We start from the raw sequence: 19638 nt of genomic DNA on the forward strand, positions 1-19638 counted from the left end.
AGTGGCAGGGGGACCATGGATCTCTGAGCCACCAAGGGCACCTGGGGAACCCAAGAGCCGAAGCAATAGTGGGTGCTGGACCCCCTCCTCCCCATTTTGTCACAGCTATTTCTAGTAAAAGTCAGGGACAGGTCTTCTGTGAATTTTTGGTTATTGCCAGTGACCTATCCCTTACTTTTATTAAAAATAACCATGACAGAAACTTAACCTTAATAATAGATCACATAGGACTCCCTCCCCTACCTTCTCTAAAGATGGCTAAAAATAAGGGTGAGCTTGAGCCTTTTGGAGGGCAGTAGGTCCTGTGAGGAGAGGATCTCTGTAGCCTTATTTTTGATTATGGCAAAACTTGCATGGTTTGAATGGTTTCAACCAAGATTTACTTTAGGTTTTCAAGTTGTTAATTATTCAAAATGGCACCCAAATCCCAGGCATTCTAAGAAGATACAAATTGAGCCACCAGTATCACACAGTAAGACCACAAAGCTCTCCTAAAAAGGTAGCTGGGCATTCACTTATTGTGGGGACATGGTTGGGATAGAGCCAACATAACTAGCTCTAGACCACCTCTTCTCAGCTTCAGAGATACTCATCCAAAGAAATAGTCCCTGTTGGAGGCTGTTTACAGGCAAGTCTAGAGTAGGGCCCATGTTCCTTATTGAGCAATGTATCCGATTCAAATTGTGAGCCATGAGTAGCTCTGTCAGTCATGTGGTGGGAGCATGAACTATCATACCCAGTTGTTTTTGTAATTAGTAGAGCTATTAGATCAGAACAGTCCTAATTTTTAATGTATTTATATAGCACAAATGATGCTTCATATTCCTTGTAGATATATACTTGTTTCTTATTCTGTCTTTTGAGATACGAAGCCTTGGTACCTGGCACCATTGAGTATGCTGTGGAATATCGAGATAAACTATATATTTTTGAAAGTGAAGAAAAACTCCAGAAGTTTATGAGGTAAATTTATTAACTTTTATTTTAACTTTTAATCATTTCACATTTTCTGTCTTGAAAGCACTTAATTTCTGTGTCTTAGGTTACCAGAAAGGTACTGGAATCAGAAGCTTCCACATAAACTCCCTCCAATAAAGGAACCAGTTCTACTTACTGCTCTTCCCCTGACTGGATATCTTGAACAGGCTAGTTTTTGCTTCTTTAATTTAAATTAAATTTAAGCTACAATATAGGATTATACTGTGTCTTCTGATTTTTGCTTTTTATTTTAAAATGTATTATTAATCTTGATTTTATTAATAGAAATTCGATAAAGATCATGGTAATACATGTACTTACAGTTAAGGGAGTATACTACTGGTAGTTTAAAAAATGGCAGCTGTTTAAAGCTATTCTGAGATTTGTAATCTTAAAGGAGTCCTGGGGAAGATTAATTAATGAGCAGAATCCAGCTGAGGCCATCAAAGATACTTGATAAACTTCAGAATAATGTAATAAAATTTATCCCAACGTTCCTCCATTTATCTTATGGCTCTCTAATTTATCACAGAGTTATACTACTACTTGCATAGTGTTGTGTAAAATACATATGGAGCTAATATCCATGCCCATTCAATTTGTCACAGGCCTCTGACCATATCATCTGCCCCCTAATCCATCTTTGCATCCACTAATCCATTGTAGGTGGGATGTGCAGGTGGTATAAATCTGACCTTTGTACTGCTCTAATATTGGTGCTGCTTTGTGCATAGAGAGCGGCTGTAACTTAAGCCAGCCTTTAATGATGATGGAGGACCAAGGATATAGAGGACAGGCATGGTATAGGGCATTCCTGTTTGTTGTTGTTTCGTTTTTATTGCAGTTGCACTTAGGGGTCTTAATCATAGCGTAGTGCTGTTTTGTACAAACGCATAACAAAAACATAGATCCTGCTCCCAGAAGCTTGCCTTCTTTTCCATGCTGTGTTGGCAACAAGGAGAGTATGTGACATAAGAATGCTCTGGGGTGATCCTCTGAAAGTTAAACTGGGTTCATGAGCTGAGTATGATGATAGTACAGTACAGTATGGAGTAGCTACACTGCACTGGCAGGTCTGGCCATACATGTTCGTATACATATGTTTGCGCACACTCTCACATAAAACTTACATGGCGTTGCTAACAGTATGGCAACTTGCCATGGGAAAGTGTTATTAAAATAAATATTAAACAGGCATTTTCTTTTCTATAACATATGGATGGAAAAGATAACTATTTACTCCTGTTGAAGTCAGTAACAGAACTCCCATTTATTTAGATGCTCGGACACCATGGAATATCAAAACGTATACAGATAGACTTAAGTGACAGCAGGATCAGGCTTTTAATGTATTTTTGGTATACTGTGTTCAAGTCCTTGCTACATGGCCTTCTTAAAACAATTTCTATTTCTTCAGGGGATAGCAACTTCTCTAATAAAAGCTATGAATGAAGTGGGCTGTTTAAAGCCAAAGTTTCCATTCTTAAGTGTAAAAAAAACTGCTCTGCTGTTTGTGGCCTATCATTTAAAAGGTATGGTAAAATGTGCTATAGTAATACCATTAATTGAATAAATGGAATGAATTCTTTTATATAATTTTTAGATAAAAATGCAATCACTGACTCATCTGATTGCCCCATTCTTCTGAAGTCTGATTCTTTAAAAAATAAATACTATACATAGCATAGTACATATAAACACGTTTTTGGCAAATATATAGGGCACTAAGGTGAAAGAGGTATTAATAGACCCCCCAAAAATATTGTGAGACTCTAATGTTACTTTATCACTGTACTAGGGAAATTCCCTCCCCCTCTCCCCAAATTAACTAGTTTTAAAACATAACACAAAAAAATTGCTTTTAAAGCTAGCTGGAGCTGTAGTGTGAGCCAGTCTTGGGCAACCTGAACCATTTTTAAAACTGGTTGGATTCACTGTAATAAAAGATGCTGAAAGATCAAGTTAACACACTTATCTGACCTACACCAATTTCCAGAAAAGAATCAACCAAAATATCAGTGCAGAATCTAACTGTTTTTAAAAATCAAGTATCAGAGGGGTAGCCGTGTTAGTCTGGTTCTTAAAAATGGTTTAGTTGAAACAGATTTTAGATTCACATGGAGCATTAATAGCTCTAAGGCCAGCTCCACAGCATGGATTCAGGTACTGATCCACTAAATTAGATCTAGTTATGATACAAGAAGCTGCATCAGTAACTTTCTACGGAAGGACACAGGTCAAATGTACATGATGATATAATTAGATCTTTTAGCAGCCTTTACCAAGTCAAGTGTTGTTGACCTGCTAGCTTGTTTGTGAGGTCACTGGGGAAAATTTCAAAATGTATGGGTAAGGCTGTGAGTCTGTCACAGAGCTCATGGATTCCGTGACTTTCCAGGACCTCTCAAGACTTCCACAGCTGCAGCAGCCAGTGTGGCTGACCCCAGGGGCTTCAGAGCAGGGGGGGGCAGTCAACCCCAGGGTCCCCCACCGCCCCAAACAGCAGCACTCCAGGGCCCTAGGAGCAGCTAAGATTTAGTCAGGCGTATTTATAGTAATAGTCATGGACAGGTCACGAGCCATGAATTTTTGTTTATTTCCAATGACCTGTCCATGACTTTTACTAAAAATACTCATGACTAAATCTTACCCTTAATTATGGGCTGTTATACTATCAGTATGCTGATGATTTTCAGTTCTGCATCTCATTCTTATTGAACCTACGTTATTTAAGATCTCCTTACTTTCCCAGTAGATAGATAAATACAATCTTAATGAAAGTTAGCTGACTTAAACTCAGTTCATAGAAGATTGAAGTGATACTTGTTGATAGAATAAAACATCTTTTGGAATTAACAGGTGGAAAGACTGCTTTCGCCACTTAGGGAGTATGCGCAAATTTTGTTTCAGTTGTTCATATCAGCTTATTATTTGACTCTTCACTGCTCCTGGATACACAGGTGACTAGGGTGGCCTAAAGAACTTGTCATCTGTAGCCAGCCCAGAGAGGGCAAGCTCTCCTCTCCAGTGTATTCAGGAGTCTAACATCTCCCTGGTTTGTGACTGAGCTTTCTATGCAGATATAGGAGGCAGTTCAGTGCTGTTGCTAGGGGACTCTGGGCAAGACCACATCCTTTACTTCCACTCACCAGAAGTCTTGCCTGTGATAGAGTAATATGTTCAGTGGTTCAGCTCTCCCCTGCCTTTTGTTATTTTTAATAACATGGATTTGGATTTACATGGATTTGGTTGTTTTTTTTAGGTAACGGCAAGTTTATCTTCTCTATCAGGTTATTCACATACTTATCTCTAATATCTCTAATAGATTAATTAATAGTTTACTAGTTCCAGTCAGGGAGCCAACCTTGTAAAACTTTCTTGGCCACCTGGATAAAATTCTTCTTGTGCATGGATAACTAGCTTGACCCTAGAAATCCCAGAATCCTAGACATCTATCTATGGTTATCTCCAAAACTGGATAGAATTGCATCTCAAATTTGGTGGGGGGTTTTTTGTTTTGTTTTTGGAAGATGTAGTGGTGGTTCCAATGAGAAGTCAAGGACATGTCTTCACCCTCATGAGTGTGCAATGAGCTGGAACAACAGAATTCCTGATCAACCACCCATCAGCCTCAAGCGCCGTTAGATGCCTTATCGCTAGTTTGGAGAGCCCTGTGACTATCATCCCAGAGTGGGACCTGCATTTGGTCTTACAGACTCTTGCTTCATCATTTTTCAGTTCTTTGAGTGATTGCACCTGTGCATTCTACTCTTGGTGTCTGTGCACCCAGCACACGGGCATTGGAAACTTTTTCCCTCTGTGGTACCCATTTGGTGGCTTGAGCTCCCCCTCCTGGCACATGCCACTCTGTGAAGGTATGAAGAGCAGAGCCTCCTTAGTCCCCCTCAGTTCCTTCTTACTGCCCACAATTTATGTTGGAACTCTGTTCTATGCTGGAACAATTCTTCTCTCAGCCTTTGTGTAACATAGAGCGTATATATATTGTTAGTCTAGTTCTTAGTGTTAAAAAAACGATTTTTTTTGGACTTGTCATTTCCCCGTTTGGGGTCTTTCTATTCATGGTACCAAAGTATGCCCTGGTCACCAAGTGCTTTTTACTCCAGGCCTATGCCAGTTAACAACCTGCCCAACAGCTTCCTAGCGTGCTTGGGAGAGGCACCCATGAACACTGGAGTGCCAGAGTTCAAGCCTAGGATGAAGAAGGATAGGAAGGCCAGGCTGATGGAAGTGGTGCTCAGCCCCCAGTCAGATTCATCCCAGTCTGACCCAGTGCTGAGTGCTGCAGCTTCAGTGAGAGGTGCACTTCCTGTGTTAGCAGAATCCTGGCACCATTCTCCCTTGCCTGCACTGAGGAAAAAGTCCAAGGCTTCCAGGGGAAGATCTCCAGCCTCTAAGTCTGGTAAGATGGTCAGGGAGTTGAATAGAGTAAGAACTCCTCCAAATGTCTGCCTAAATCAGCACAATCGGTTCCAGCACCACAAGGGGCATTGTTGAGGCCAGAAGAGGCACCATCAACTTCTTCGGCACCACAACAAAAGACCATCTCAGTGCCAACTACTCCAGAGGTGTTTGCAGTGGCAAGGAACTTGAATTGTCTCTCTGTGCTTGTGTCCCTATCCTTACAAGAGTCTGGTCCCCCAGCAAAGCTGCCAGTGATTCTAACACCAGTACCACAGTTGTCCACTTCCCAGACAAGCAGTCTCTCAGTGCCATCCCAGGGGAAGGCTGCTATGATGGCATCACTCTGCCCATCACCTGGCTCACAGCACAAGTCTTCAAAACCAACAGGATAGGCTCTGCCATGGTCAGAGGAAAGGGAATTCTCCTTGTCAGACTCAGGGGTGGTGTCACACGTGTCTCAACCCTGAAGCAGGACCTGCCAGTCTTTGCCCAGATCCTCTCTTCCTGCTTACCAGCAATGGCACCTCCCATGGGAATATGGCCAGGATAATGTAGCCCTGCCCCATTTCAGTGGCCATTTTGGAGCCCATGGGGGTTTCCCACAACATTCAGCTCTTCTCCACACTGTGTATACTCAATGCTCTCATTTAGAAGGCCTGAGTCTATGCATCAGGCAGCATTTGGTACCGGGCCTGGTACTGAGCATCAGGGAGAGGCTCCAGTGCCAGAGCAACAGCCTACAGAGGAGATTCTACCTCTTCCACTCTTGGCTTCCTCTTCGTCCTCGCCAGATGATGCTGTTTTGTCTGGAACAGCGTCGCAGGGTGAATACACCCCTGTCTCAAGGTACCATGTCATGGGAAAGCAAAATGGGGGTGGAGGGTTGATGACTCAAATGCCTAGTAGCTAGCATTGTTACAGCTGCCCTTGCCTTCTGGGCAGCGCAGCCAAGCAGTCCCAGCTGGGCCAGTGTGGGGTAGATACACCCCATTTCAAACAATTTCACCTCCTCCTAATGACTTTGAAGTTTATCAGGAGTTGCTAAAGAGAGTGGCTGAAGACTTAGGTGTGTACAGGTCGAAGAGGTCAGGGAATCTTCACATCACCTGGTTGACTTTTTATCATTGGTGTTTCCTTCTAAGGTTAATTGCAGTAACAAGTTAATAATAGAGCCTATAAAGGCTCTGTGGCTGGCTCCTTCACTGACTCCCACCTCAAAAAGGGCAGAAAGAAAACATGATTTGCCCTATCAAGGTTTGAATACTTCTATACTCTCTGCCACCAGTCATGAGAGCAGCTAATGAGAGAGAGTGTGTCAAGGGCATCAGACTGCCACCCCCAACTCAAAGGACACTAAAAAGATGAATGTATTTGGCAGAAAAAAAATATTCAAAGGGGAGTTTGCAGCTGTGTATCACTAGCCAACAGGTTCTGCTGGGACTGTATGATTTTAATTTATGGGGTTCCATGGAAAAGTTCAAAGAGCTACTTCCAAAGAACACAAGACAGGAGTTCTCTTCCCTAGTCAATGAGGGCAAACTAGTCACGAGAACATCACTGCAGGCGGGGCTGGACGCAGCAGACTTGGCAGCTAGAACCATGCCTTCTGCAGCGGCCATGAGTAGATCATCCTGGCTACGGTCTTCTGATCTTCCCTGTGAAGTACAGAGCACTATCCAGGACAGGGATTGGCAACCTTTGGCATGCGGCCCACCAGGGTAAGTCCCCTGGCGGGCCAGGCTGGGTTTACTTGCCGCGTCTGTAGGTTCGGACGATCGCAGCTCCCACTGGCTGCGGTTCACTGCTCCAGGCCAATGGGGGCTGCGGGAAGCGGTGGCCAGCACATCCCTTGGCCCCTCAGTTCTCCTTGGGAAATATGGTCACCCTGCTGCTCCCAGCCGCCGTGGGCAGTGGGGGAACCCCACAGCTCCCAGCCACCACGGTGATGGGGGAAACCATGGAGCCACAGCAGCAAAAGTCACAGACAGGTCACAGCTTCCGTGAATTTTTGTTTATTGCCCATGATCTGTCCATGACTTTTACTAAAAATAACCATGACAAAATCTTAGCCTTAGTTATAGGCATAGGCCTCCCCATCCTGCTGCCCTAGTTCTGGGCCCCCTCAGGACACCTGAAACTGCAAAGCAGCCATTTTGATGGGCCAGTTGGAGTCAGCACATCAGTCTCCATCTCTCCAGACCCAAAGCCTCTCCCCTTCACAAACCATCTGTCCTGCTTCCGCAGTGCTTCGTCCCGGATTACTTTGGACCAGTGGGTCTTGTGCATTGTGGAAGTGGGATATAATCACCAGTTTGCTTCTACCCCTCCCTCTCTCTTCAGGGACCACTCTCACGAGAAATACCTTGTCCAGGAAGTTCAATCATTCGTTCTTTTGGGAGCAAGAGATGAGGTTCCATATGGTCTCAGAGGGAAGGGGTTTTATTTCCTACATTCCTAATTCCAAAAGCATTATCTCAACAAATTCTTAAAAAGGATAAAGTTCCATATGGTCACCCTAGCTTCTATTATCCCTTCCTTGGATGCTGGAGACTGGTATGCCACCATTGACTTAAGATGCCTATTTCCATTTGGCAATCAATGAAGCTCACAGGAAGTAACCCTGGTTTCTGGTAAATCAAAACCATTACTAGTTCACTGTACTACCTTTTGGTCTGACAGCAGCTCCCAGGGTCTTTACAAAGGTCATAGCAGTTGTAGCTGAATTCCTTCGAAGATCAGGAGTACAGGTTTATCCCTGCCTAGACAACTGGCTTGTCAAGGGCCAGTCCAAACAGCAAGTGCAGAGGAGTGTTACCCTGAGTCAACAGTCAATGCTCAGTATTCAATGCTTTGGGACTGTTAGTCAACACAGAAAAATCTCTCCTCTCCCCAGTCCAGAGAATAGAGTTTATAGGGGCTTGTGGGTAGGTGGCAGCATCTCCCACCTAGTGGTTAGGGCCCCGGGAAGCCATTACACTCAAGGGTTCATCTCTAGTGACATCCTTGTCTAGTGGGTGCAGTCCACAAGTGGCAACCCTACCTAATGGGTACAGTTCTTGGGATCAGTTGCCGAGCAGCAGCCCTGCCTAATGGGTTCAGTTCTGGAGTGGGGTAGGGGAACCCAGGCTCTCCCACTCCACTGGGTTCCGACCCAGGAGCCTGGGAAGCTGGTTCAGCTTTGCCCACCCTGTGGTATCTTGTGCCAGCCTCAAGTCAACTTCCCTGGGTTACTTTATCCCTCCCTCTGCATCCTAGCCAGCCACTGTCCATCTCTGGGGCATGCTGCCTTCCAGACTTCCTGCCTTACTCCTAGTCTCTGGGAGCTGCAGCTCCCTCCCCTCCATTCCCTGGCGGGGTGCAGGATCAGGTCATGTCCTTCTCTGGAGTTCCCAGAGCATGTCCTTCTCCCTGGCCTGCCAGCACCCATTGCGCTATCTGGCTGCCTTTTAAATCCCACCTCCAACTCAAGCATGCAGGGCTGTGCTGGATTAAACTCAAGCCAGGGCCTTTCTTCCAGACTACAAATTCCAGGCAATTTGATCAGCTGTCATAGGATTGAAGCCTTTTCTGGTCTCAACAATACAAAACTGTTTGAGGCTTCTGGTTCACATGACCTCTTGCATCTATGTGGTTCACCAAACTAGATTGCAACTCAGAATTCTGCAGGGCTAGCTGGCATCAGTCTACTTGCCAAGCCACCCTCATTACTCACCCAGCCACCATGGACTCCATGGTAAGAGTTCCCTCCCATGTCCTTGCCTTCCTAGATTGGTGGAAAGATGCAGCTAATGTGTGTGTAGGTGTTCCATTTGCCTACCCACAACCAACTCTCATGCTAGTGACAGAAGCTTTGAACCTGAGATGGAGAACCCAGCTTAGTTCTCTACAGATGCAGGGTCTATAGTCCTCAGAGAACTTAGCTTTACACATCAGTGTCAGAGAACTGAAAGCTGTCAGTCTGGCATGCCAAGTATTTCTATCTCAGATCAGGGGAAGCAGGCTGTTACTCCTCACAGACAACATGGCAGCAATGTTTTACCTCAACAAGCAGTGGGGAGCCCACTCTTCTCCACTTTGTCAAGGAGCAACCCTACTCTGGGAGCTTTGTATTGCCAACAGGGCCGGCTTTAGGCCAATTCCCCTGAATTGGGCCCCGCGCCCATGCCTAAGAGGGCCCCATGCCCTAAAGAAGAGCACCTAACTTTTTAATTTTTATTCACCCAGCGGCAGTCTGGGTCTTCGGTGGCACTTCAGCAGTGGGTCCTTCACTCGCTTCAGGTCTTCAGCGGCATTTCGGCAGCGGGTCCTTCAGTGCCGCAGAAGACCTGGAGTGAAGGACCCGCCACCGAAGTGCCGCTGAAGACCCGCACCGCTGCCAGGTATTCAAATCAAGCATCACACTTCCTAAAGCCGGCCCTGATTGCCAACTCAGTAGATCTACAAGCATCTTACCTGCCAGGCGTACAGAACAACCGATCAGACCACCTCAGCAGATTGTTGATAAGTCAGCACATGAGGTCTCTTCGCTCAGATGTGGCCATACACATTTTCCAGCAGTTCGGTTTTCCCCCAGTAGACCTATTTGCAAAAAAATCTAACAGAAAATGTCAGCAGTTCTGCTCCCTGTGGGGCCACAGTCCGGATTCCATGACAGAAGCCTTTTTACTGATGTGGTCAGGCACACTCCTCTATGCTTTTCTGCCAGTCCAATTCATTCACAGATATTGCTAAAAATAAGACAGGACCAGGCCAGAGTCATACTTATAGCCCCAGCATGGGCCCATCACCAATGGTTCTCCACTCTCCTGGAGCTGTCAGTGAAACCTCCAATTTCACTTCCATTGGACTTGGACCTAATCTCCAAGGATCATGGTTGCCTTCTTTACCCGAGCCTACAATCCTTTCATTTAACTGCGAGGATGCTCTAAGGCTAGACTAAGGAGCAGGCTTTCTCAAAAGGCATTCAAGAGATCATGCTACATAGCAGAAAGCCTTCGACAAGAGTGATTAAGTGGAGGCATTTGTCCAGCTGGTCTTATCAATATGGGGTATTATCATCCAGTTATTCAGTTCAACTTATTCTGGACTACTACTTATACCTAAATACCAAGGTTTGGCAGTTAGTTCTATCAAGATACATCTGGCTGCTATTTCAGCATTCCATCCTATGGTGAACAATTGCTGTTTCTTCAGTGACATGTCCATGATGTTTTAAAGGGCATAGTCAAATTATACCCTCAAGTGCAATATCCTATTCCCCGTAGAATCTAAACCTAGTTACTGTCAAGACTTATGGGTCCCCCATTTGAATAGTTGACTACCTGCTCTCTGGCAAACTGGTGCTTGGTCCATATTTGCATCCCACTATGCTGTGGGTCAAGACACCACAGATGATGCTAGAGTGGAATGAGTTGTTCTCCCATTTTTCTTGAAATAGAATCCAATCCTATCTCCTGTTCTATGGCTTGTGAGTCACCAAGAGTGGAATGCACATGTGCAATCACTTGAAGAATTAAAAACAGTATTACCCTGTTCTGTAACTGTTGTTCTTCAAGATGTGCTGAACATGTCCATTCCCTGACTTGCCCTTCTATCCCTCTACATTGGAATTATGGCAAGAAGGAACTGGGGCTGGGGGCTCTGCCCTTTATACCTGAACACAGCAGCATGAGCCAGCTGGGGGAATTCAAGCTGCCCAACGAGTACCACAGAGAGAAAAAGTTTCTGACAGCTGGACACACGGACACCAAGAGTGGAAGGACATGTCCAACGTATCTCGAAGAACAACAATTAAGGAACAGGTTTGTAACCATTTTTATTATGACATGCTCTAATATTTATCTTTCTATCAAGACCTGTTTCCTTGTGACTATTAATTCAACAAGAAAGGTTTCAGAGCCCACCGTGCTGTCAATGAAAGTACCATTTCATATGTTCTACAAGAACAAAGTGGTTTTCCTAATCCCCAAATGCTTTCTAATCAAAACATTCTCCATACGTCTCATGAAATTATTGGACTATCTTTGTGTTCAAACCATTAACAACCTAAGGAGAATTTAGGGCACCATCTGGACATGTAAAGAGCCATGAAAATTGATCTCAAATGTACAGATTCATTCGCAGACTGAGCCTCAAGGATCATTTACTTTCTCCCAAAGTTTATAGGCCTCCAAATTCTCCCTGGCCATGAGGATGAAGTGCTGAATTGTTAACACTTTTGTAGCATCTGTTAAACAGTTCCAGGGATTCAACTTCATTCCACACACTCTGTAGCAGTTTTCTGGACAGAGCCTTGACTACTACAGAGGAGATATATAGAGTAGCCACTCGATCCTTGACCAATGCTTTTAACATTAAGTGTGCCTCCTGTCCTCTTAAAATACATCCTTTGCAGGAATGTGCTTTGTGCGTTGGTCCCATTGTAAATTTTTCTAGATTTTTTTTCTCAAGCAGTTTGGATTTCTGTCTCCCTCCCTTTTACCTACACTGTCTCTTTCCTTCATTCCTGTGCTTTACGATTTCACTGTTGTGCTTTAGTGCACATCAGTCACAGATTGTGGGAGATGCTGGGCTCCAGAATGGAAGTTTGGTACCTGATCATTTCTTTTCAGAACATCTGAAACAATCCACTCACGCTGGTGATTTCCAAATAGGAAAAACAGAAGTAGAGTTTATGTCTAACACATGGCCACACTGAAATTACATCTAGTTTGTCTACCAGTTTTGACTGTTAGGGTTTTAGATGTGATTTTAAAACAAGTGCTTCTGTGGCTTTGGAAGCAATCTTCTGGTGGGCAGAAATAATAGGTATGGTCTCACTCAGACTTCTCTAGTAACAGTGCTGAACTGCTTCCAATGGCTGTGCAGAAAAGGCACTGCCTATAAATCACAGATTAGGAGAGATGTCACTCATGGAAAGGAAATGGTTAGGTTACCTCACCGTAGTTATTCATGCCCACTAGCTTGACTGATGTATTGTGCTCTGCTTACAAATACACTTAAACATCACTCAGGGCTTCAGCTAGTGCTGCAGGCAGCTGCATACACTTTTAAGTAAGACAGATTGTTATAGCACGTAGCATAGTTCCCCATGCTGTCCAGTCCAGTTCTAGGCCCCATTCAAGATATCGATTATCATCTATGCAGCTCTGGTTGGCCTGAGATTTGGCTGTCTTAAACCACCAGTTCCCCTATGCCGTATTACAATTACACTCAACAAGAATACTCTTGCTTTCCGTCACCATGGTTGAATACCAAAATGTGGGATGGAAGAAGTGGGGTTGGGGTTGTGGTGTAAGGCCCTTGGCCCTGAAATTTGTTTCCACTTGGCTATTTAAGATGTATTTTAATATGCTTTTTTTTTCCATTAAAGACCAAAAAGCTGAGCACCCATGGCTATTTAAATTCAAGTTATGAATGTTCTGCACTTCTGCAAATCACATCCCAAACTTTTTTTTTTTTTTTTTTTTTTTAAATCTGGGCATGTTGCCTCCGGATGTAGCCTGTGGTAGTGTTATCAGTAGTTGAGGTGGAAAGGTGTGGGTTTGATCTTTGTCTTTAATTTGTAATATGACTCCATATATCATAATGAATGCAATATAAATTAAAAAAAAATAAATGGAACATGGTATATTTTAATATACTTGATTTCTTGCAGCTTACAACCCCAGGAGCTCAGAATATGTACAAAAAAAGTACAAGAGGAAACTGGAGCAGTTCATAGATCACTGTGACCTCATCCCCTACTTGGGTACAAAAATGACGCGTAAATACAAAGAACCTCAAAATAGACCTATTGACTTTGATCACAAATTGCGGATGTTTTTGTGTCTTAAAGATGTAGATCCAACCTCTGGTTAGTTTGGAATGTGCAATAATGAAATAATTTTGCATTTTCATTGAACTACTGAATTCTGATTAGCTTGGTGAATATACTTATTTTGTACTTCAACTGGTCATAAAGGCTTAGCCATAAAAATAATTCTGTTAACAAAGAACATTATACTTTTATGAATAGATAAAAGACTCTGATAGGTAGAATTTAGTTATGATTGGCTGCCATAGATTTGAGGTAGTTTACTGTAAAAACAAATATTTAGTTTAATATTCATATACAATATATTTTAGAAATGTTTATAATCTTGAAATGTAGGGAATATTTTGATCAGCACTGAAATAAAATTATTAAATATTCTGAAACAATTCACTGAATTTTACAATTTTGTTTTTCACAGTCATTTCAGATATTTCCTTGTCTCTCAGTATGTTAGCTTTATTAGTACAATAAATGCACTTTTATTACATGCAGTGAAACAAGCTTAAATTTCCTTTTACACCATTGTACAGTCAGAGGCAGTTAGACACGACTACATTGATTAACTTGTTCTAGATTTTATACTTACCACTATTTCTGATCATTAACAATGTAACCAATCATTTTGAGGGGAAAAGGGATGTTTAAAAAACCTTTTTGGAAAAATGATCTATAAACAAAAATCAAGAAGTTTCAAGATACTAGTGTTGTTAAACATATCCAAGCAGAATGCTTTTGGAAATAAATACCTACAGGTGACATGACATCTGACCACAGACTAGTTATTGCCTGTTCCTTGTATTGTTTCTACCCAGTTCTTTATGTTTGTACAGCCATATTTACAATTTACAGTTTAAGGAGGATGTGAATGTAAAATTAAACTATTAAAAAAATTCTAAAGATCAAAAGATCTTTATCTCAGAAAAACACTCAGAACCTATCCGCTCTCAGGCCCGTATCGTTCTGTTTGAAAGGACTTTTTAAAAGCCTAAAAGAGTCCTGTGGCACCTTATAGACTAACAGACGTATTGGAGCATGAGCTTTCGTGGGTGAATACTCACTTCGTCAGATGCATGTAGTGGAAATTTCCAGTCTAGACTGATTCTTGCCTGCATATTTATACCTGCCTCTGAAAATTTCCATTACATTCATCTGATGAAGTGGGTATTCACCCACGAAAGCTCATGCTCCAATACGTCTGTTAGTCTATAAGGTGCCCCAGGACTCTCGGTTGCTTTTTACAGCTCCAGACTAACACAGCTATCCCTCTGGTACTTAAAAAGCCTAGTTAGTTCTCAAAGCCAAGCTGGTGTCTTAGCCGGTGCCTTTCAAGCATTTTCTTTCCACATTTTGCTGATTTTTAAAAAATGTTTTAAATAAGGCAAGAGCTTTCTAAACCGTGGGACTAGCCTGGCAGGGCGCTGAGCAGGTGCAGAGAAAGAGAGAAGGTCCGTGGTGTTGCACTGGCGGCGGGTCGGGAAGCGGTGACACAAGTGAGATGGTTACAAGGCGAGGATCGATGTAGGCTGCATGGCAGAGACCTGCGGACCGGGCTGCCTCAGCCGGACCCGCGCGCCCAGGTGAGCGAAGACCGACGCTAGGCCAAGCTCGAGGAAGGCTGCTCCCAAAACCGGGCGCCTGGAGGACGAGGGAGCGCGCGCGCACCGGAACGTGCCAGTCAGTGGGAAGCTGCTGGCCTACAGGGGAACAGTCCCACAGCCCCTGACCGGGCGCGGGCCCCTTCCTAGAGAAGTCCGCGCATTCCCACGCCGTGCGCGAGGGGAGGAGCCGGGCGGCTGAGGCGTTGGCGGAGGGGGCCGTTGCTGTTCGTTACAAAGGAGGCGGGGCTTGGGCTGCCGGCTCTCGGAACCTTCTCGCGGCCCCGCCGATTTGCTGCAGCTTTAACAGCCGAGAGGGACGCGCGGGCTGTTCGACGCCGTGACGCAGGTTCGTGCCCCTCCCCGGGGGGAGGAGAGCGCGGCCGGGCCGGGCCGGGCGCGCACCCTCCCTGAACGCTGCCTGCGGCTGCCGCTGGTGAGTGAGCCCCGCCGTGCCAAGCCGAGGCGGCCTCGCCGGGCTGCGGGAGCGGCTAGCGCAGGTCTCCCGGACGGGCTGCAAGAGCCTGTGCGGGACGTGTCTCACCCCCCCGGGCAGGAAGGTCTCCCCGACGCCTGAGGCTGCTGCGGGCCGGGTGGCTAGAAACCCCCTCGCTGCCTGCCGGGCGAATGGTCTGGCCATGCAGCTTGGAAGGGGGCGATGGGCGGGAGCCGGCTCGCTGGAGCGCTGCCAGGGAGTGTCTTGAGCCTGACCCGACCCCCCCATCGCCCGCCCCCGAAGGGGGGGCCTTCTCTCCACAGAGTCCGAGATAGCCCCTTGTCTTAGCGGTTTCCAACACACTTGAGCCAGCCCGTGTGCATGGCCCCCCACACGCTGTAATGTGGGGACCACAGCCCCTGCTTGCACTGTCCTACATAGCACTTTACATCCTGGGGAGACTTCCAGCTTCAGGCTGCTTATGGGGCATGTCCTCCCCCCATCTATAAATGGGGAAACTGGGGTGTGGAAAAGCGTGATTTGCTCAGTATTAGGGTAAACCAGGACCAGAAACCGAGAGTAAAACCCTGGAGTCCTGGTTCCCAGAGCCCTGTTCAAATACCTGCAATGACAATCCTGTAGCCAAGATCCTCTTGATAAACTGCTCATTGTTTCAGAAAATGTTTGGTTTTTTTACTTTTGGATGTGATTTGATATGAAAGTTTAAAATAAATAATTCAGCCTCAATTTAAAAAAAAAACAAAAATAGATGCCAAACGTCTATTATCCTGGCCTGCCATTGAGCTCTGATCCTTTAATCTCCAGTGTGCTGTTCAGTGCTCATCTAGCTCCTTTCTGGTTATTTGATATTTAATTAGAGACCCTAGTAGCTTTTCTGACTTTGTGATAAATTCTATACTTCAGATGTTCTCAAACTTTTTTCACTGTACCCATTTTTATACAAATGTCTTGTGGGCCACAATCCTCTCCCATTCACAAGTCTGGAAAAGAATTTCTCCCAGATGGCAGTCATGCAAATCTATGTTACAATTACAACCATTGTTTCTGTTTAAAATATCCTAATGCTGGATATTTTTATTGTTTTTAATATTTTTAGCAGTCCTAATAAATCTTAACAGCTGTAAATGAGGAGACAGTAACACCATGTAATTAGCCAGCTCTCTACAGACCACCAGCAAATACTACCTGGACCAAAATTTGTCTCATATTTGATCATATTAGAGAGACAAAGTAGGTGAGGTAATATCTTTTTTGGCCCAACTACTCTTGGTGAGCGAGAGATTATTTTGAGTTACATAGAGCTCTTCTTCATGTCTGGGAAAGATTTTCAGGGTGTCACAGCTAAATACAAGATTGAACAGAGAGAATATGTGCTAACTGCTTGTGCTAAACTGGCTGTTGCATCTTGTATTTAGCTGTGACACTGTGTACCTTTCTCAAGCCTGAAGAAGAGCTCTGTGTAGCTCAAAAGCTTTTCTCTCTCACTAACAGAAGTTGGTCCCGTAGAAGATGTTATCTCACCCACCTTGTCTCTCTAATATTCTGGGCCCAATATGGCTACAACTGAGATCATATTAGTGTGCCTTCCTGTTTTATATAATCTCCCTAGAGAGAAGTTTTTTTTTTGTTTTGTTTTTTTCAAACAACAAATACTGTTAGGATCTTGCATCCAGAAAAGTAATGATACCATTGTGTTGCTATGAATGTATACAGTACCTAAATACCTACATGCATGTGCAGCTTCTGCAAGTTAATGTTATGAGAACCATAAATTTGAATTCCTTGACAATTATTTAAACACATAACCTTATTTTACATTTATTATACGAAAGTTAACTATTTTTATGAATATCACAGGTAGCTAATATATTATATATGGGCAAATTAAAGTTGTTACTGTACAAAACATAATTGTTGCATTCACTGACCACTTTGTACTTAAACATGCTGTTTTATTTGTTGCCTAAAAGTAGCTTTATTATTTTTGCATTTAATTTCATTCTTTTATACCAGCGGTCGGCAGCCTTTCAGAAGTGGTGTGCCAAGTCTTAATTTAGTCACTCTAATTTAAGGTTTCACGTGCCAGTAATACATTTTAACGTTTTTAGAGGGTCTCTTTCTATAAGTCTATAATATATAACTAAACTATTGTTGTATGTGAAGTAAATAAGGTTTTTAAAATATTTAAGAAGCTTCATTTAAAATTAAATTAAAATGCAGAGCCCCTCGCACTGGTAGCCAGGACCTGGGCAGCGTGAGTGGCACTGAAAATCAGCTCGCGTGCCGCCTTTGGCCTTGCCTACCCCTGTTTTAGACTATGCCTGCAATACAGAATTTTACCAAAAAAAAACAAACCCAAAACCACAAAGGTTGCTACCAGTGGGTTAGCAGAACTGGTGTTTATATGGGTAAGGACCATCATATAAGGCTGCTCTGGCAGTTTCCACCATTTTTACCACTTGTTCGTGCTGTTTCTTTCATAACCACCTCTGGGCTGAGAATAAGCAGGGAAAGGTTTGAAAGAGAATTTTTCAGAAGTTGGAGCATGTGAAACTAGGGGTGAAATCATGCCCTTGAAGTCAATGGGAGTTTCACTATTGACTTCAGTGGGCCAAGATTTCATCATAGGTTCTAATAGAAGTCCCATCATAACCCTAAGGTATTTGTGAAAGTGAAAGCTAATAACTAAATTTTTTCTTTCTACTCACTTTTTTTTTTTAAGTTCCAAAAGACATTAGTTTCACCCACGAAAGCTCATGCTGCAAAACGTCTGTTAGTCTATAAGGTGCCACAGGATTCTTTGTTGCAGTTTCAGATGAGGCAGTCATTTTGGGTACTGAACAGCAGGAGGCACATTGGTACTAAATAAATAATAATTGTCAAAAATAGTTTCCATTTCATGAAGTTTTTATAGCTGTTCTTAAGTATTTAAAAAACTTTGTTTATTTGAAGGGAAAAAAGTATGTGTCAGGATTATTGACTTTGTACAACTAGGTCAAAAGCTTCAGTTTTGCTGCAGAAATTCCTTAGTTCTGGAGTAAGTTGTAATACTTTGTTTTTTGTAATGCAGACCTTTAATAAAGTTCCTTTTTTTTTTCCCCCCACAATAATACTGTTTTACTCTTGTAGGTAACTCTTTTCCTGTTTGCAATAAAAATGGCAGAAGCAACTGCTGACCCTCCAGAGAAGCTTGTTGTTATCCATTCTAAGGCTCACAGAGATACCATTCTAGCTAATTTTGCTGAACAAAGGAAAAAGAATTTTCTTTGTGATATCACTTTAATAGTAGAGGATGTGCACTTCAGAGCCCACAAAGCTTTACTTGCTGCCAGCAGTGAGTACTTTTCAATGATGTTTGTAGATGAGGGAGAGATAACCCAGTCAATTTATATGCTGGAGGGAATGGTTGCAGACACTTTTGGTGCACTACTGGAATTTATCTACACAGGTTATCTCCAGTCCAATGAAAAAAGTATGGAACAAATCTTGGCAACTGCACAACTCCTAAAAGTGAATGATTTAGTGTGGGCACATGCAGATTATCAAACCAGCCGTAGCCCAAATAATGTATTACCTCTCACATCTAGTAGTGGTACTTCAGTAGTTGTCTTTGCAAATGACAAGAAAAATGGAGATCCACCAAAACGAAAACGAGGAAGACCAAGAAAAGTCAAGAATGTTCAAGAGGAAAAATTTGGGACAACTTCTATTGAAGATGTGCAGCTAAGAGAGAACAATTCAGTGCAAAATAAACAAAATTTTATGAAAAAAGTTGCAGTGGAAGAAACAGTTGCTGATGAACAAGTTCCAGTAAGGAAAGAAATGGAAGAAACTGAGCCAGCTTGTGGTTCAGAAGCTGCTGTAGATCTATCAGCTGAGAAGGATGAGAATTATGATCCTAAAACTCAAGGAATACAGAGCAATCAGAGTCGTTATAGCAAACGTAGGATACGGCGGTCTATCAAGCTAAAAGATTATAAACTTGTTGGTGATGAAGATGGAAAAGTATTGACAAAGAGAACTGATAGAAAAAGAAAACGCACAGGTTCTGAAGCTTGTTGCAAAGAATGTGGCAAAGTGTTTAAATATAATCACTTTTTAGCTATTCATCAGAGAAGTCATACAGGTAGGCATAAAAGACTACCTTTTTTGGGTTAAGGTATGGTAACTCGCTACAATTGGTTTGCATTGGAATTGTTCAAATGTTGCTTTATAACATGGTATTGCTAGACACACGCTGTATATATGATGGATAACCAAGTTTTTGTTTCTACTATTTTACTTAATTCTCACCTTCGGCAATTATAATCTTTGTAGTTTGCACACCGATTGCTATCTAGTCAATTTTTTTCCAATGAAAAAATATTAAA

At 43.2% G+C, this 19638-nt stretch overlaps 2 protein-coding genes across 11 annotated transcripts in view; both read left to right on the plus strand.

The window, feature by feature from the left end:
• AK9 (adenylate kinase 9) overlaps positions 1–14153 on the plus strand; it is a 219026-nt gene extending 204873 nt beyond the window's left edge. For 3 of the 5 annotated variants that reach the window (XM_039529143.1, XM_039529142.1, XM_039529145.1), the window contains 4 exons: positions 865–963; positions 1043–1145; positions 2396–2510; positions 13058–14153. In XM_039529143.1, the coding sequence (XP_039385077.1) occupies positions 865–963; positions 1043–1145; positions 2396–2510; positions 13058–13260 (520 nt within the window). In that variant the 3' untranslated portion in view covers positions 13261–14153. The remainder of the gene's footprint in view (positions 1–864; positions 964–1042; positions 1146–2395; positions 2511–13057) is intronic. The other 2 variants (XM_039529146.1, XM_039529144.1) reach the window with 1 other exon arrangement.
• A 900-nt stretch (positions 14154–15053) lies between these two features.
• The window catches only part of ZBTB24 (zinc finger and BTB domain containing 24), a 30210-nt gene continuing 25625 nt past the window's right edge, over positions 15054–19638 (plus strand). The window contains exons 1-2 of one of the 6 annotated variants that reach the window (XM_039530252.1): positions 15054–15160; positions 18398–19394. In XM_039530252.1, the coding sequence (XP_039386186.1) occupies positions 18425–19394 (970 nt within the window). In that variant the 5' untranslated portion in view covers positions 15054–15160; positions 18398–18424. Of the gene's footprint in view, positions 15312–18397; positions 19395–19638 lie in introns of all 6 variants that reach the window. The other 5 variants (XM_039530253.1, XM_039530255.1, XM_039530254.1 and 2 more) reach the window with 5 other exon arrangements.

This window comes from Mauremys reevesii, linkage group 3 (genome assembly GCF_016161935.1).
Source record: "Mauremys reevesii isolate NIE-2019 linkage group 3, ASM1616193v1, whole genome shotgun sequence".
NCBI lineage: Eukaryota > Metazoa > Chordata > Testudines > Geoemydidae > Mauremys > Mauremys reevesii.